This window comes from Alosa alosa, chromosome 23, assembly GCF_017589495.1.
Source record: "Alosa alosa isolate M-15738 ecotype Scorff River chromosome 23, AALO_Geno_1.1, whole genome shotgun sequence".
NCBI lineage: Eukaryota > Metazoa > Chordata > Actinopteri > Clupeiformes > Clupeidae > Alosa > Alosa alosa.
The window spans coordinates 13,623,653-13,641,609 of record NC_063211.1 but is presented as its reverse complement, the minus strand read 5'-3'; the positions used below and the strand labels follow the sequence as shown (position 1 = coordinate 13,641,609).

Sequence of the window (17,957 nt, the reverse complement as noted above, 5' to 3'; positions counted from 1 at the left end):
GAAGGATTTCACGCTTTCTGAGTATGAACTTTTTCCATCTCTATTTTTGGTGATACCGGCATATGAAACCTTACTCAGTGTTTCTCATTGTCTTACTCAGTGTCTCTCTGTGTGTTGTGGGCCTGCATACCTAGTTACACCTATGGTTCTTCTAACCATGAAGAAGTATGTAATGTGGAACACAGGACAAATATTAGTGAAATCAGACAATGGAGCACTGAGAAATAAGAAAATACTTGGCAGCATCTTCAATTATGTGGACCAGTCTTTGAGAATGTGCTCGGTTATCGAAATGCTAACATCTAGTTTGGCTCCAATCAAGCAGGGGAAGTATCCAAATCTATACAACACTTTCAAAGAAAGCATACTTCCCATGATAGCAAGGAAAGCTTCAGCAGATACACAGCTATTTCCCACTGCTAGCGGCTACACACAAACAGACAATTACTTCATCAGCGCCATCTGTGATAACAGTGTCAGCTGGTGCGCGCTACAGAGTGGGGGGAAGTGCGTACCCGTACCCTCTCTCTTCCATCGGAGTCGGCGGATAGAGGCCGCCGTCACCGCCGTCTGAGAGATACGCCTCCCCGTCGGCGTCACCTCCACCGGCAGAAGCTTCCGGGCCCCGTCTGGAGGCTGAGGCGGCAAGGACCGCTTCATCGAGTTGGCCAGCTACAAAGGTCAGGAAGGAAATTGTGATTGAAAATCGACAGGCAGAAAATATGGTCAATGAGCAGAAGTGCTGATTCAAACCATGTGAACTAATGAAAGGAGTTATCTGTAACAGGCATTGCTGTCTCTAAAACAAACCTAAAAGTCATTCGAAAAAACAATGAAAATGACAAAAAGACACAAATCAGTAAAAGCTCAACTGCATATACTGCATATATTAATAATGAAAGATGAAGAACAGATTCGGTCAGGAGACAGTTGAAGCTGAGTGGTAGTACTGTAGCATTACCAGTAGAGGCCTGGCATATAGGTCCAGCTGCGCTCGGTACAAAATGTCCTCCAGGGCCTCATATCCCAGGTCCCATTCACCATTATAGCTGCGGATAGCAACAAAGAGGAAGAGTTTACTCCATGACAATGGGCCTTGAGGTAAATAAAACCAATGGCTGCAGAGAACAGCGCTAATGTGACTAGGAGAGAGACTATATATCATTAATCTGGAGAACAATTTCTAGGATTATCAGTATTCAGTGGAAAATGTACTTATGGTAGATATATTGATAGTGTATAGTATCAATGTATAGTATGTACTGACTTGAAAATGACATCTAATTATTTGCATACATGAAATAAACTAAACCGGCTGAATGAAATTATACAGCTGCACATCTTCAAAGCAACTTGGTTGATGCAAAGAGCTGATGTATTAGAAAGATGCTGCACATTGCCTGAGCATGAGATAAAAATCTCAAAGATCACAGAGGGCCATGGAAATGACTCAAGTGGACAGCACTGGCCTGCATTGGGACATTGAATAACTATAACTGTTCGGAGTTCAGACCAGAATAATACATGGGCCGTTAATGTCCTGCCCATCCACTAAATTATTCACACATTGATTAAGTCCATGTGTTCGTCCTGATTCATTTACCACAAGTCCCCATTTACCACAAGTCCTGAATCAATGGGTCTGGCTAAAAATGATGCTACTCTTTCTCTCCATCTCCTCCTGAATAAAAAAAAAACATGCCGCCTCCTTATGGACAGGATGTGTAACAGCAGGCCACTCACATGGCGTGGTAGACGGCAGTCAGCATCTGCACCATGAACTCTGGGTCCAGCCGCACGCGGTGACAGGGCTCTCTCCAGGCCTTCAGCTGCTGCCGGGGATAGCCGCACACACACAGCCTGCCAATCAACATCAGTGCACCGGAGGGGTTAGATCAGAAGGCTGGCATCAATCCATTTGACTTAATATGATTTGACGTGAGGGATCTGCTTGTTTGGGGAGATAAAACACATATGAGCTTCAACAAACAAAGGGATAAAATAGAGGACTATCCGAAATAGACAGAGAGGGAGATGCAAGGTTCCTCCCAAAAAGGTTCCTTGTCAAATTCACACACAACTATTTCATACAAACACTTCTTGAAGACATTAGGACAGAGAGGCGGGTCTTTACTAGGGATGCAATGGTACAGTGTGCCCACGGTTCGGTATGTAAAAAGGTTTTTAGGCAACGATAACGGTACGGTTTCGGTATTTTACTATAAAAAAAACAACAGATTTAAAGGTGCTCTAAGCGATGCTGGGTAATGTCACTTCTGTTGACTTTCAAACAAAACAGAGAGCTAGATCGCTACTTCCTCCCCCTCCCTCCCGTGCTGCTCCCGTGCAATTGAAACTCTCCTAAACGCGCATCTCGTCTGTGATTTGCTGGAACAGTTTGTTATGTTTTTATGGGCTAGGTTAGCCCAGGTTGTTTTTGTTGCCGTTTTTGGAACCTGGGCTGTCCACAGAGATCGCGTTTTTTTACACTGTATTCAGGACACAGACAGCTAGCGGTTGGTTAGGTGATGTTTGCAGTAAGTGACATAAAATGTTTTAGTCTAAAAAACGCATGGCATCGCTTAGAGCACCTTTAAGCAATGAACTATATTTTGCCTATAGACATAAAAAGGCAGTGTGACTGACTATGCCTAATTTCTTTATGTGTGGCTTTAACCAAATTATTATTCAAGGTCTACTACAGGAGAGCTCCTTAGAGAGTTATGCATTTCTGTATCTGTTGTGTGTCCACTGAAAGGTCAAGAAAATAACAAACCCCTGGGGTCTCGTACCTCGAGCTCATCCTGCAAGCTGACTGGTGGGAGGATGCTGGCATGAAGACCACGGCCGAGTTGTAGCAGAGCATGAGGAAGCACAGCACCTCGAACCTGTAAATAGAACCCACATCAGAACATAGAAGTTAGAACCCAGAACTATATGAATCCACAGTCACACCACTAACACAAATGCATCTCAGAAAACAGAACACAGCAACCTAAGAAAACAATGGACAAAAAAATGTGCCGAGCCTCCCACGCAGAGCCTGTTCTATTTTTACAGATGGCTGAACAAAAAAAAAACCTTACACACACACACACACGAAGTCTGTGCTGTTCTCCTAAAAATGCCTCCATTCACCATGCAGACAGACCATCTGTCACAGTGAAGCACACTGTGTGCAGAACATACTATTGTTTCTCCACACTCTCCTCCGCACTCAGGCGTCAGGTGCATTTTCTCTGCAGCCATTGGACAGTCTAGCCAACTTTCAAGGAGAACTCAACCATTTTCCTCTCACTGACTAACAATGACAATCACAATAAGGAGCACCAAATGATAGAAAAGAACAGAATTGTCTCCTTGAAAATCTACGTAAGCAGTACATGGCATTGTGCAAAAATAAGGCATAGAAGCATCACTGCCATAACTCCATGTATGCTAAAGCAGTGTAGTGGGGTCCTGTGTAGTCCTTGGTCAGTGTGTTCCCTTCAATCTTTTAGCTTACTTTATGTTTTAATGACAATATTGCAACATTTAGTCATGTTCACAATCTAAAATAATTTAAAAATGATAATGCTTTTTAACATATGGTCTAAAACCACTTGTGTGGTATTGTTTTTCATTTAAAACTAAGTTAACAATACATTCAGAGCATTCATTGCTAGTCCATCACATAAATCTACAGGAGCGGATATACTGTCTCTCTAGAAAGAGGTCAGCAGCACGCATGCACTGACAGCAGTGACTGTGCACCTGTTCTGGGAGGTGAAGGTCTCTCTCTGGGAGTGGAGGCCGCTGTAGACCACCTGGAGCAGGTCGTGCTGGCACAAGGCTCCCTCCGTCAGGGCCATGGAGCCCAGGCTGGATGGCTGAGGGGACACCAAGCAGGGGTTAAAGGTCATCTTTTCCCAGAAACATTCCATAAGAAACGCACAGGGTCAAGGAACATTTTCAAATCTCTCCAGGAACTGTTGTCGCAAGGGAAAAAACAAACCAAATTTAAAACAACTATATAAAGAAAAAGGCAAACTGCTTTATGATTTAAGACTGCACAGTTCTGCTGAAGAAAAGAGAACAACCCCAGTTCCTAAAACTTCCCCTGGGATTGGGATGAATAAAGTATCTGTCAGCTGATTTGGGAACAGCCCTGGTTCACTGACTGCATGCCAGATCGAGGCTATGACTAATCCTCAGTCAGCCAATACAGTACCTGGGAACCTACCTCTGTCCTACTGCCATCACCCTCATAAACAGCTGGACAATACCTATACCATACACATATCCTTGGTCCTTCTGACAATTACTGTTACATTTTGCTTCACAAATACAAATACTGCATTACACAGATACTCACACATCACCCATACATTAAGCACATTATTGTATTGGACTCTATGTACACCCAGCTCCTTAGCCACTATGCTACCACAGCTCCACCTGCCTTGTATGTATGAGAAGAACATACTATACTTGGCCGATGAAAGCTGATTTTTATTCTTATTCCAACCGGAGGAAAGATTCTAAACAAAGGAAGCTACCGTAGTGTCATCTCTGCTGTGTCAGGGATGAGCTAAAGCAGCGGCTCCTATGATTTGATTCGACCCACTCAGTCAGCCTGTTTTGTTTTCCTTTCCTTCATTAAATAAAGGCTCAGTGATGGGCTCATATGGTGAGCTCATTCAGGAAGGCCAAGCTCAGCTTCTTGCTTCTAGACATCAATGGCTAACAGAATTAGATCTATTTAAGAATACACCACTGCTATTTCTTACGGATGATTTTAACAGCAACCTGCCATTGCAGAATGCACTTCATAATGTGGGATATTTCAATATGAACACAAAAATGAGAGCAGGGACATAGTATTCTATAACACAAGAGATCTCCATACAGCATTTGATATTTACCCACATAGGCTGAGACTCTCTGTACTGCAAAACAAGATATTTTTTCTTTATTATTGAAGTTAGCTGTGGTCCTTTTTTTCAAACAAAATGTTGTCCCAAGAGAATGATATTGGAATTCTGAGTCAACACTAGAGGCAGTGAAAGACTCTAATTCCGTCTTATCCAGTGGCAGACATCTTTGTTCCCTTTCCATACATGGCATGACTACTGACTAATACCAAACAAGTAAAAAAAAAAATGCAGTGTCATCTATGCCTTATGAACTTCAAGTTTTTAAGATACTTGAAGTCACTGAAATAAATAATTAAAAGTCATCAACAGAAAACCAGCCATTAAAAATGCACAGCAGACAGACTCTATAATGGCTGACCATGCGTCTCTCTCCCAACTCACCTCGTGGTAGATGGAAGGCTTTGAAAGAGAGGGGATGGTGAAAGAGAGGATCTTACTGTTACCCTCTTTATCCACAATCTCCTGCAGGAAGGTGATAGGAGGAGAGATAATTAATCCACTATACCCCCCTCTCACACACACACACACGCACGCACGCGCGCGCACACACACACACACACACACACACGCGCACACATACACGCACGCACACACACGGGCACCCATAGCCATATGCCACACATGCAAGCATGCAAAGCAGCAGATAAACAATCTGAACACTGAACACAAAGAGCTGTTAATCACTCAGGCGCATGCTCACACACACACACAAACACACACACACACACACAAACACACACACACACACACACACACACTTCTGGGTGCCCTACCAAATTGTAGATGCCCAGGAGCAGTGCCTCGATGCAGCCCGTGTTGTAGCGCTCCCTGCTGGTGGCATGGCAGAGGTACACGTTGATGAGCTCCGGCAGGAACTGCAGGGTGAAGCGCCGCAGGCGGTCCTCGGCGGTGCGGTACAGCTCAAACAACTGGTGGCACACCGGAGCCAACAGCTACAGCAGAGAGAAAAGGAGAGAAAGAGAGAGAGAGATAGAGAGAAAGAGAGAAGGAGAGAGGGAAAGAGAGACTTGAATGAAAGACAGAGAAACTCATGAACCACAGCACAGGTCCATAGCCAGGAAAAGTCTTCACTACCATAATTTCTCTACAATTAACCAAGGATTATACAATGATTTGCAAAATGTCTTCAGTTATGAGGTTAATACATATGGGCAGGCTATACATGCATCTCTTGTCTTCATTCTTCTTTTTGCTTAAAGCACAATCTGATTCTGATTCGGCTAATATTAGGCACTGCAGTTAACACACGGGTGCAGTTAAAACATATTTTTTATTACTCTTTGCATAAATCACTGTACTGCGGTTTATACACAGTGTGGCTAACACACGGTAAAATACTGTGCACTCCTTACATAAAAGGTCAGGAAGCGAAACAGCAATTCAGCCCCAGGTCCTGAATCAGCAACGTGCCCAGCTCTCTAATTACTGATCCAATTGTTCTTGATTGGCTAATCAAGACAAAAGACCCGAGACACTGATTGTCCAAGGGACCTCTACTTTTGGCTGCTCACCAATGAAATCAGGATCAAGTCCCCCTGCGCCATTTATCTTAAGGGCAGCACAACCCATAGAGGGGAAAATAGTGGCCTACTGGGAACGGGCCAACTGTACCTCACTGTTGGGGTGTGCCTGGATGACCCTGTAGAGGGCTGGGACCAGGGACCTCTTCAGGTGGAGACTGCCAGCGTACTGTGGGAGCTGGACATCAGGTAATGTCTGCTCGGTGAGAGAGAGACAGAAAAAAGTGAATGAGTAAGGAGAAAAATAGAAAGAGAGGGAAAGAGAGAGAGAGGGAAAGAGAGAGAGAGGGAAGACGAAAAAGACACAGATGAAGAAGCTGATACTGGCTGTGTAGTGTGTGTGTGTGTGTGTGTGTGTGTGGAGAAGTGGATGTGTGGTCATCAACGCTTTGCAGAAAGATGTTCTCACCTTGAACTCGGAGAGCCATTCCTCCACCACACCGCGCTCTGTATTGAGCATGTTCCACCCCTGTCAAAGAGCATGTGCAATATAAAAACACATGAAGGGACAAAGAGAGTGAGAGAGAAAGAGAGAAAGAGAGAGAAAGACAAAGATAGAGAGAGAGCGAGAGAGAGAAATCAGTACACACATTTCACTTAGCACCAGAAACTCCTCTGACTGACCGTGTCAAGCAAGCTTACCGCCTCACCTCCGTCTGTGTTTGACTTTAGTTGTCCGCTGCAAGAAAGGGCTGTTTCTCCATGGTTGCGGTCACACAGTCAGTACTGCAAACCTACTGGTGGCACACACACACACACACACACACACACAAACACACAATGATGTCCTAGAGTGAAACGCGTTCCAGGCCTTTGCAGATTACACAACTGCCCTTCAACCGTGATTAGTGCAGAGGGAGTGTGTGTGTGAGCGACTGGAGTGAGTGAGCGAGTGACAGAGAGAGAGAGAGAGAGAGAGAGAGAGAGAGAGAGAGAGAGAGAGAGAGAGAGAGAGAGAGAGAGAGAGAGAGAGACTTCTTCACGTCCCATCCAGAAGCCTTCGCTTAGCCAGCCAGGTTGCGTGTGACACTGGCAAAACCCTCCTCTTAGTAAACTTGAGCTCAAGATTGCTTTGTTTACGGTGCGGTGCTAACCAGCCGCCCAAGTGCACTCTCCATGTGTGTGAGCGTCTCTCTGTCTGTGAGTGTCTATGTGTGTGTGTGTGTGTCATGCAGATAAGTCTGACCAGTCAAAACCGGCTGATAGCAGTGTGAAAGAGATTTAGCAATGAGATTTGAATTTTTTATTAATTTGTTTTTTGCTCCTCAAACATAACTGACTCTTCCACAAGACTCCGTCACAACCTAGCTTCACATAAGGTCACGCTTCAACATGTGACGTAGTAGTGGTGGCCACAGGGTCATGACAACTATTCGCTCATCTGATTGACAGCAAATGAAATTGGATAAGTGCCATTTAACTCGATAAGCCAAGGACCCTGAAGAGAGACCACAGTCATGGAGGCACTACACTTGAGTGAGACATTTCCCTGATGTTTTGGATCAGACAAGCATGGGAGCCTACATATCCACCCCAGCGATTCCGTAAGAAGCTTAGCAACTCCTGTGCCAGATAATTAAGTGTATACAGTACCTCAACCATGGCATTACAAGCCGGGCTTAAAATAGATTTTGCTAAAAAGAGCTTAGGGGAAGCAGACAGAGAGAGAGAGAGGGGGGGCGGGGGGAAGAGAGAGGGAGGGAGAGAGGGAGGCACAGACACTGTAAGGGCGATTGAGGGATAAGTTTTCAAGCATGTCCACATCACTCCCTCTGTCTGTGCATGTCTGTCCCACACACACACACACACACACACACACACACACAGGCAACGGCAGCAGATATATGAGCAAACTGCTGCCACTCTGTCTGTGTGTGTCTGTCCCTCACACACACACACACACACACACACACCCAAGGCAACAGCAGCAGATACATGAGCAAACTGCTGCCAGCCTCGTGCGTGCATCGTCAGCATCTTTGGGGACAGAACTAATGAACAAACTCAATAACTAACCAACTCCACTCCAGACCAGGCCATTTTCACTCAATCAACCCTGGATTAGCCCTGGGTTAGATTTCTGCCTCAATCTGCAGTATAGTCAGTGCATAGATCGACTGTGCATATAAGCCCTTGGCCAGGGTCATGATCAGGCTAATTGGAGATAACAACAGATGATTTACTCCTTGGTGAGGTCTATGAAAAGGCCAAAGCGTCAAACTCAGGAGTGTTGTCACCCAACAAGTAGGAATCAGCTACCCTCCTGGACTTCTGCATGGCGACTTGACTGGCCACTTGGGTCGTCCATTCTCGGCGTCTGGCCATACGAGTGAGTTAGGTGGCCGAGGGAAGGGACAGGTTGGAGGCTTAGGGATGAGAATGCTTCTCAGGCAAAGTGCCAGCCGGGGTGTGTTGTGTGTCCTTAAGGCTCAAGGCTCCCGAGTCCCGGCGCCTATGAGAGCACTCCCTTACAGAGGCTCAGCGCCATTACAGTACAAGAATCTGTGTGTGTTTGTAGGTGTGTGTGTGTGTGTGTGTATGTTTGTATGTATGTGTATAGCTGTGTGTGTGTGATACAGAATAACTTGCTTACATGGACACTGTTAAAATAAAGCTCGCAACTAAAGGAAATAAGAAACCAATATAGCCTATCAAAAAATTATTTCAACGATTCAGCATCACAATCTCTGCTGCAATAAAGCATTAAGCATAATAAATAACTTCTCACAGATTCACACATGGCTGTCTTTAGCCAACACCCCCCAAATCCATAGTACAGTAAGCAACAATTTATAAGTCAATAAACACTGACAGGTTCAAAACAAGTGGTCGCCACAAACCTGTAGGTTATCCCATATGGATAATTTGTAGTTCCGCATTTTTGCTATTAAGGACCGAAACACCTTGAGAACTGATTCCACTCTCACTCGTATTTCCACAAACGCTATTCATAACTGAACATTTCATGACTTAATGTGCACAATATGACTGCTATCATTCCACAAATAATTGCGGGTCCGTTGACACCATCCTAAAAAGGACTTTCAACATTTGTTCATACAGCTCGCCTGTATCAGAAATGGCATGACGTAGACGTGTTCTGTCCGTAAGATGTTTTCCCAGGTGATGATATCTTTATCATTACATCATCTCTCCTCAATAATACATACCCATGCGATGTGACCTCCCAGTGCTGCAGGAATGCTAACGGAGAGCTGGGGTGAGCGTGCTATCCCTGCGGCTATCGCCAGAGTCCTTGAACGAACCTACAATGTGTGCAGCAAGACGGACAGCTCTAAGCGATATGATCCATACCACGACAATCGCGACGCCCAGGATAAACATTCCTCTGGAGCACGATTGGTGTGATTACAAAAAACTGCAGCTCTCTCCGGGCCAACATAGAGTCATTTTACGGTTCTCCTTTTAGTGTTGACATCTCTCTTCCTGCCAACTTGCTGCCTGGCTGCCGTGCGCACTGCGCCGCTATTGGATGGTCACGACGAGAGCTCGGTGAGAGCAACTCAATTGGTCAGGTAAACAGGTGACCCGACAAAGCTCCAGCTCACATAAGCGCTGTCTCACTGGTGAGCAATACCAACGATTCAGGACAACATTGGGCTTTCCCAAACATTCACCATACCTAGTAGTTAACAAAACACGTCATCCAGGAATCGTAAGCATTAGGGCACAAGGAGGACGTTTAAAACCCAAATGAAAATGATGTTACAATGTTAAGATTACAGCTTTGTCAGTATAATTTTGTATATGACACTAAGCTTATTGGTAGGCCTACTACCAATCTGGTAGGCCACTGATATTATAATGAGATTATTTCATTATCAATTGGTACTGTCAAAAGGAGAACTGCAATAAAAATGAAATATGTTTCCAGTGCTATGAACATCCCCTTTAATGCAAAGAAAAACAAAATAAACACTTGTCACTTCATCTGCTTACATGACTGTTGCTCATTTTTTCTTATATCTGATACCCAAGGTAAATTCACCAAACAGTACATGTTCATATAGTGTCTTTTCTCATTCAAGTATTTCTTAGCATCAGTTTACCAATAGGGCTTATGCTGCCATCTGGTGATATTTTCTGCAGTTAGCACAATGGGTGCCCCATAACATTATTACAAGATCAACAATAAATCATAACACATTTTGAATATTAGTGATCATCTTATTTGACACATTTTGTTAGTATTGTTCATATTTGTTGCAAGTTAGTTAGTGTATAGTGTATATATAGTGTACACATAGTGTATTAGTGTATAGTTTATGTAAGACTTTTACAGTATGTCTTTAATGTGTGTTCATTATGTTACTCATGACACATTTCAGAATGGCCAAGCTAAAACCATGATCGGCACTTCCAAGTCATAATACCAGTTCATTTGTGATGTCATAATCCCTAGCTGGCTGCTTCACAGGAACCATTTTTACTATGATAATCCCAGAGTATTTTATGTGACAGCATCAACATCACCACCCTCGTGCAGGAGTCCATGTCCCCACTATCTTTCCATTAGAATGAACGTAATACTTGGGATGCATCATAGCAGTGGCACAGGCCTGTTAAAGACAGCAGTAAACACAGATTCACTCAAGCACCCATGCTTGCAGCACAGCATATTCACTACTAGAGGTGATATTCTGCCATTCCACAATTATGTTAAAGCTACCTATAGAATGAAGTCTTGCCATGGCTGGCACTGCCCTAATTCAGACGAGTACCTTTTACGTAGTCCTATTTGGTACTTACATGATAAGGCATCAGGGAGAGCATGGAGCCGATGGGATGTTTAGTGAAATCTAACTTCCCAGACATGGCCTCTATTCGCCCATGCTCCTGAGTCATAGACAGCAGTCTGTAACACATACAAATACAAACATGTGGGAGAGATTGAGTGGGTGAGAGAGTGAGTGAAATAATTAATGAATCTAAATCATCTAATATTTTATAATGTAATTATTATTATTATTATTATTATTATATAATATTCAAGGCCATCAATTCAATAGTAACACAGTCATAACATGCTAAACATGCATAAAATGCTAATTCTTGCACTGTCGCACTGTTGGACTACTTTTTGCACCTTCACCATGACACTCACTCTCTTGAGCACCTTACCATACACACAGAACTACAGGCCCAGTCCCGGCCCTGTCACTGCAAGCGTCTCATGCTTGATCATCCTCAAGCACACTGTGGATTTTTTTTATTTAATTATGTAGTATATTTAGTATTTAGTTTTTCTTATCTTCTACTGTCTCTATTGTACAGTGGAGTTTTGTTATATGTATATACTTATATTTACCCTTTCTGCTGTAAGTGCATGTTGTGTGTGATGTCTGTATGCTACTGAGTCCTTGAATTTCCCCCTGGGGATCAATAAAGTATCTATCTGAAAAGGTGAAAAGAATAATCAACAAACATTGGAAACTCCTTCAATGTGACCCGCGTCTGAGCCACTTACCAACTAAACCACGATATTGCTTTAAAAGGGGTAAGAATATCAAATATTTAGTAGTCAGTTCTATGTACCAAGAACCTCCAGTTACAAATTGGCTGACTAAACAAGTTTATGGTAATTATAGGTGTGGCCAGTGTGCACACTGCTCAAATACTTTTGACATCAAAACATTCACCCACCCACACTCAGGTGAAAAGCATGGTATCAAACAGTTTATCAATTGTATCTCTACACATGTAGTGTACATGTTAAAATGCCCTTGTGGCTTGATGTACATAGGCCAAACAAAAAGAAATTTGAAGTTAAGAATTGCTGAACACAAAGCTTCCATTAGAAATAACAATATGGATTACGCTATTGCTAGACATTACAAGGACAGAAACCATGGTTCAGCCATTACATTGAGATTAATTGGCATCGAGAGGGTTGAACCTAATGTAAGAGGTGATATGATAAAACAATTGCTAAGAAGGGATGCTTACTGGATCACAAATTGAATACAGTCGAACCATATGGAGTTAATGAAAAACAAGACTTGAGTGTTTTTTTGTGAACAGAATAACTGGCTTGTAAAAATGATTTTGTATATTCAAACTAATAGTGGTAATATAGACACTGTCTTATGCACATCTTGATATTGTGGTAATTAATAAACTGTTAGAGGTGTTGATAAACTGATGAACATTTGATGTTGTTTTTATGAACTTATGAACAAAATTATCAGGTGGATTTTATGAATTGATGAATAGCTGATTACTGAATTACTGATTTTATTTGACTGATGCTGTTAATGAACTTATGAACTAAATGATTAGGTGTTTATGAATTGATAAGTTACTGGTGTCACCTAAACATATGAACTAATTTGTTGTGGTGTTGTTTTATGAACTTATGAATTACTGATGTTGTATGTGAACGTATTAATTAATTCTGTGTTGTTTATGAAGTATATTGATGTTGTTAATGAACTCATGAACTAATTGATATGTAGCTTAAATATCACCCAACAAGGTCATGTGACATTACCTGATTTATTCACCTGTGGAAAAGAAGGGGGGATGGTACAGAGCGAACCTGATGAAGCGCTAGGCGAAACGCGTTGTTCGTTCAAAAAATAAATATTAAGTTAATAGTGATCAGTGTGCGGTAATTCCTGATCTTTCACTCTTGGATTATACTTACCTGCCTCACCTGCACCTGTTCAACTGAAGGTTTGTGCACAGGGACACCTATGGACTTTAAAGTAAGTAAGTATGTATATATGTATGTATGTATGTATGTATGTATGTATGTGTGTGTGTCTGTCTGTCTGTGTGTGTGTCTGTCTGTGTGTATGTATGTATGTATGTATGTATGTATGTATGTATGTATCTATCTATCTAATAACCCAGTCAGCTTTCAATACAAATAATCTTGATTTGGGACAGTGCTTACTTGAGCTCTGGATGCCCCTCGATGACTGCATAACCTGTGGGGAGTTTCCCACCTCCGTCGTGGCTAAGGGCTGTCCAGCCACAGTCGACCAGGAGCTGGTTCCTGTGAGGGTAGTGACCTATAACCCTAGTGAGCACTCGCACCGCCACATCGTTTAGGCTGCAAGAGCCAATCAGAGACTGCTGCACGTCTGTGGACCAATGAAAACAGTTCAATGTTGGTATCATTTTGCCAGGCATAGCTATATATTGTGCAGGGAGAATAATCAAAGCATTCTGGAGTTGTTCGTTTTTGTTTTGACACTTGAGCATGTACAGACTTTCCTGCCAGATGTTTACCTCCTTCATATGTTATTTTGAGCAAACATTATTAGGTTTGCTCAAAAATTAATTCAATAAATCTTAGACAATGGGTGTCACCATGGGGCCAAAGTGACAATTCCTGACCATAAAAGGTGCTATGGGGAGTATCTTTTAGTTTAAAACATAAAAAAAATCACCTGGAAATTGCAAGAGAATGTGAAGATGAAACGTCAAAACTGAAGTTAGGATGCAAATCAGCTAGTGTTGGCATGGCCTTCTTGTAATACCACATTGTACCACTTGTGGCACTATATCAAATACAATACAAGTCAGTGGAAGAGTGCCAATTGGCTGATTCTACAGAATTCTATAGCTCCTTTAAAGGCTGAGGTGATTCAAACAAAACAATAGAGGTAACAACTCACACAGAGTTATTCAACCCTGGCTCTAGAATAATGAGGGAACATTCATATGTAGTTAAACATTAAGACTACAGCTTTTTTGCTGGTCCCAGCCTTTGTTAGAGATACAGAATTAAGTAGATGAATAACCACTGCATGGCACTGAAGTGGTGACACTGACCATAAAAGACATAATTCCCAGGGTGCACCTCACTCAGCATTGCCATGTCCGTGACAGGGCAGCTGCAGGAGGGAGTTGAGCCAATGCTGGACTTTACACCATGGATCCCGGCTGCCTTAAGCCTGGAAGAGGTCAAAGATTTTAGATAACGGCCGTCCAGGATATTTAGCCTTGGCCAGCAACTGAACCTGAACGTTAAAAGTAACAGGTGGGGGCCTTTCTAGGAAAACTTCTATGATTCCTGGAGAAGACTCACAGCGTAACAGTATTAGGATGACATATTCAATCCCATTTGATGAAGACATCACTGCAGTTTAAAGGCTATTCAAGTATAAGTACTGTATATATACTCAGTATTTGGTTTCTGCATTTATCCCAATCCGTGAATTAGTGAAACACACTCAGCACACAGTGAAGTGAAGCACACACTAACCCCGACACAGTGAGCTGCCTGCTACAGCGGTGCTCGTGGAGCAGTGAGGGGTTAGGTGCCTTGCTCAAGGGCACTTCAGGCGTCGATGTGGGCATGGGAGAGCAGTGCTCAACCACTTCCCCCGCCCACATTTTTCCTACTGGTCAGGGATCGAACCGGCAACCCTTCGGTTACAAGCCCGAAGCCCTAACCAGTAGGCCACGGCTGCCTCAAATACTTAATACTTTATCTATTTCTATTCAAAACATACAACAACAAACAAAGGTTGTGATGAGCAATGTACATGATGCGCTTACTCAAATAAATCAGCTCATTCTGTTTACATTAATGACTAGTTTGGAGGCATAAAAGCATTTCAGGTATTGCTAGTCCACAGAAGCTTACTGACTTACTTATCCATGAACTGCAGCGTGAGTGTGGTGGTTTCCTGAGCAACTGCCTTAATCTGCTCCTCCCCTTGACAACCATATGTGTTCCCACAGTGGGCATAGACCCCAGTCAGCTCCACTCCCGCTGTTTCGGCGATGTCCTTGGCCAGCTGTAAAGCTCTTGGCTCGGAGTAAGGGATGCCAGCTAGAAGATGTGATTTGTTCGTTAATATAGGCACACATTTGTTTTCTGTCTGTTATCATTAAGTATTTTAGGCTGGTGATATGGTTTGAGACTTTTTTGATATGGTTTGAAATTTTTTCAAATTTTCAATTAAATAGAAGGATTATGCTGAACATGATCTGGGCAACAATCCTGTATTGCCAAGTCACTTCACCAAATGTGACCCATAATTAACTGCCCGTTTCTAGTATTCACCTCGGCCATTGTCACAGTCCAGCTTCATCCACACATGCCATGCTTTGCCGTTTTGCAGTGGCCTCTTCTTAAGCTCCTCCAGGGCGGCGCTGTTGTCCACCAGAATGTGGAAGAGGGACAGTCGCTCCGCCAGCAGTGCGCAGCGCTCCACCTTGTCAAAAGGTAGAGGGTAGGCATACAGGATGTCGTCATAGCCGTGGTTGGCATAAAAGGATGCCTCGGCCAGAGTGGACACCACGATGCAGCGCTTCGCTCCGCCTGTCATGATGTCTGCGCACTCTCTAGGGACACGAAGCAAAGGAGTGGACAGTGTGTTAGTTCATACTGTTTCTCCAGTTTAACACTATAGAGTCTGAGGTGAAGGATTCTGCTGCTAGTCTCCATGTAAAAAACAGAAAAGTTGTAATGAAGCACTTGCTATTCCTTTGAGGGCACCCTAGAAATGTTAAAGTAACACAATGTAGTTTATCTTAAAATAACAGCTTCAGACTCATTTTGATGTTACACTCTGACTAGAATACGGATAGTAGCACATCCATTTTGGTCAGTTTTAGACACTAAATGGTTACCTAGTACATTGACGAAAAGGGGAATTCATACATTGTGTTACTTTTAGGAACTTTAGAAACAAGAACTCATTAGGAACCAGAGCCACAAAACGATTTTTGGGCCACTCGCTTAGATTTGCCTGTCTATAATTTTTTTCAATAATATTCCATCAAATCTCTATTTCTTTTTGCTATTTCTTTTTCTGTCACTGGTCACTCTTGGACATTACATTTCCTTCAACATGATGTCTAACAGACTAACATTCCAGAGCGGTCTCTGAAGATTAGACTGTTGTCTTCTGGATAATATTAACAACTGTCTGCTGAGTCAAATTCCTTGTTTGTTTACGCAAACCTGTCCAATAAAGCTGATTCTGAGGAGGCATCAATTTCTGAAAGTGAATGTTTCATCCTCCAGTTGTGCACCAGGGCCTCCAGCTTCTCCTTCCATTCTAGTTAAAGCCAGTTTGCACTTTGTGTTGTGAAGGATGTGGTCCATATCATGTCAGATATATTCGTTTTTTTTTGCCATTTTCTTGTACAATTAATTTACGAGAACAAGTCTGGTGAAGAAAGTTCTTTGTGTGTGACCATTTTCATACCATAACCAACTCCAGAAGTACGTTGCTCCACATTCTCAAAGACAGATGGATTGCTCACAAAATGAGAGTTTTCAGCCAAATTTAATCGCAAAGGGCTTCTCTGATGCTGAATTTGCCATTAACACACACTAGTTTAGAATGATGTAACACAATGAGAATGTACCTTTAAATCATGAGTGATGGTGACATTGTCTACATTAATATGACCGGCATTAGGTTAGCATATTTGTATTCTTTCAAAATGGTGGGCTAATTTCAGACAATGCAATGCAATTTCATTTTTAGAGACAATGCAAGCTTACTGAAGGGTTCAGTTCCTTTCAGACATAGTGCAGGCTAATGTTGCTCTGCATTAAAATGTAGTCCCTGGTTTTACCCCTTTTATCCCAATAGTTCAGAATTATGTATGTGGTAGCCTATTTAAATGGATCAAGCTGTCGCTATTGGAATATTGCAGGCTATTGTGTGTGTACGAGTTTACAACATCCCAAAATTGATATTTAAATATAGATAGATAGATAGATAGATAGGTAGGAGATACTTTTGATCCCCAGGGAAATTCAAGAAATGTGAAGGTGAAGGAAAAGAAGAAATTAACTTGATTATTATACTTGAAAGATAATTATGATGCACGTTTGCACTTTTAATAAGAGTGCCTGGCTTGGGTCAGGTTTGTGTGTATCCTTACGCTGTTTTATGCGTTTTCATATGAGGGCGTAGCTGTACTCCGAGCTTCTCAAATCGTTCCAGCATCACACTGGCATTCCTCTTCACCGTGTCCAGGTCGACTATGAAAACTGGAGTGCACAGGTCTTTCGTGAACTCAGCCTCCATCGTTTCACTGTAGCATAAACAGCGCAAAATAAAGTGGATTGATTGAAAGCACAACCTTAGGGAACTTTGTAGACGGTTACAGAGAACTTTACAGTAAAGCTATTCGTAGCCTTAGTAGTAGTTCGTAGTTTAGTAGCCTACTAAATAAAGACTGTGCATTGTCACTAGGCTACACACCGATGCAATTTTATTAGATAGTCTTAAAAAAAAAAAACGCATATAGACAGTAGCCTACCTAAGTCGACACAGGTCAAACTCCAGTGTTTGAAATAAGTCGGCTTCGGCTTGCAGGCAGACGATCACCGTCTTGTAACTACGGAACGTCCAAAAGCTCAAAACAGTGAAAACATTGTGCAGCATCAGATGAATCTGAGGGCGTTTTTGCAGTCCTCTGGTGATTGCTTCTGTCTATGGGTGATTGCCTTACTTGTTTAGTGACACGGAACCAAAACAAAAAAGTTGTGGGGCCCCTA

General features: G+C 42.6%; 2 protein-coding genes across 2 annotated transcripts in view; both read right to left on the bottom strand.

The window, feature by feature from the left end:
• The window catches only part of LOC125288972 (protein FAM126B), a 12,486-nt gene extending 2,558 nt beyond the window's left edge, over window positions 1-9,928 (bottom strand). The window contains 11 exon segments of the mRNA XM_048235686.1: window positions 516-672; window positions 962-1,049; window positions 1,744-1,860; window positions 2,793-2,888; window positions 3,754-3,869; window positions 5,298-5,378; window positions 5,690-5,869; window positions 6,549-6,653; window positions 6,867-6,926; window positions 7,108-7,194; window positions 9,628-9,928. Coding sequence (XP_048091643.1) covers window positions 516-672; window positions 962-1,049; window positions 1,744-1,860; window positions 2,793-2,888; window positions 3,754-3,869; window positions 5,298-5,378; window positions 5,690-5,869; window positions 6,549-6,653; window positions 6,867-6,917 — 991 coding nt within the window. The 5' untranslated portion in view covers window positions 6,918-6,926; window positions 7,108-7,194; window positions 9,628-9,928.
• A 392-nt stretch (window positions 9,929-10,320) lies between these two features.
• zgc:162816 (uncharacterized protein LOC571260 homolog) lies at window positions 10,321-17,824 on the bottom strand. The gene is made up of 8 exons (XM_048235289.1): window positions 17,720-17,824; window positions 17,339-17,491; window positions 15,501-15,781; window positions 15,086-15,266; window positions 14,261-14,382; window positions 13,377-13,566; window positions 11,228-11,333; window positions 10,321-11,037 (listed from the first exon to the last, which is right to left on the bottom strand). The coding sequence occupies exons 2-8, from the start codon at window positions 17,482-17,484 to the stop codon at window positions 10,948-10,950; spliced, it is 1,116 nt and encodes a 371-aa protein (XP_048091246.1). The 5' UTR covers window positions 17,485-17,491; window positions 17,720-17,824; the 3' UTR covers window positions 10,321-10,947.
• Between the last annotated feature and the right edge of the window lie 133 nt (window positions 17,825-17,957).

Bases quoted from the DNA above. Each gene is read 5' to 3' on its own strand.
- zgc:162816 (XM_048235289.1), bottom strand. From the start codon at position 17,484: ATGGAGGCTGAGTTCACGAAAGACCTGTGCACTCCAGTTTTCATAGTC. The intron at 15,782-17,338 runs GTAAGGATACAC...TCGTGTCCCTAG, and splicing joins ATGAAAACGCATAAAACAGC to AGAGTGCGCAGACATCATGA. The intron at 14,383-15,085 runs GTAAGTCAGTAA...GACCTCTTCCAG, and splicing joins ACGCTGCAGTTCATGGATAA to GCTTAAGGCAGCCGGGATCC.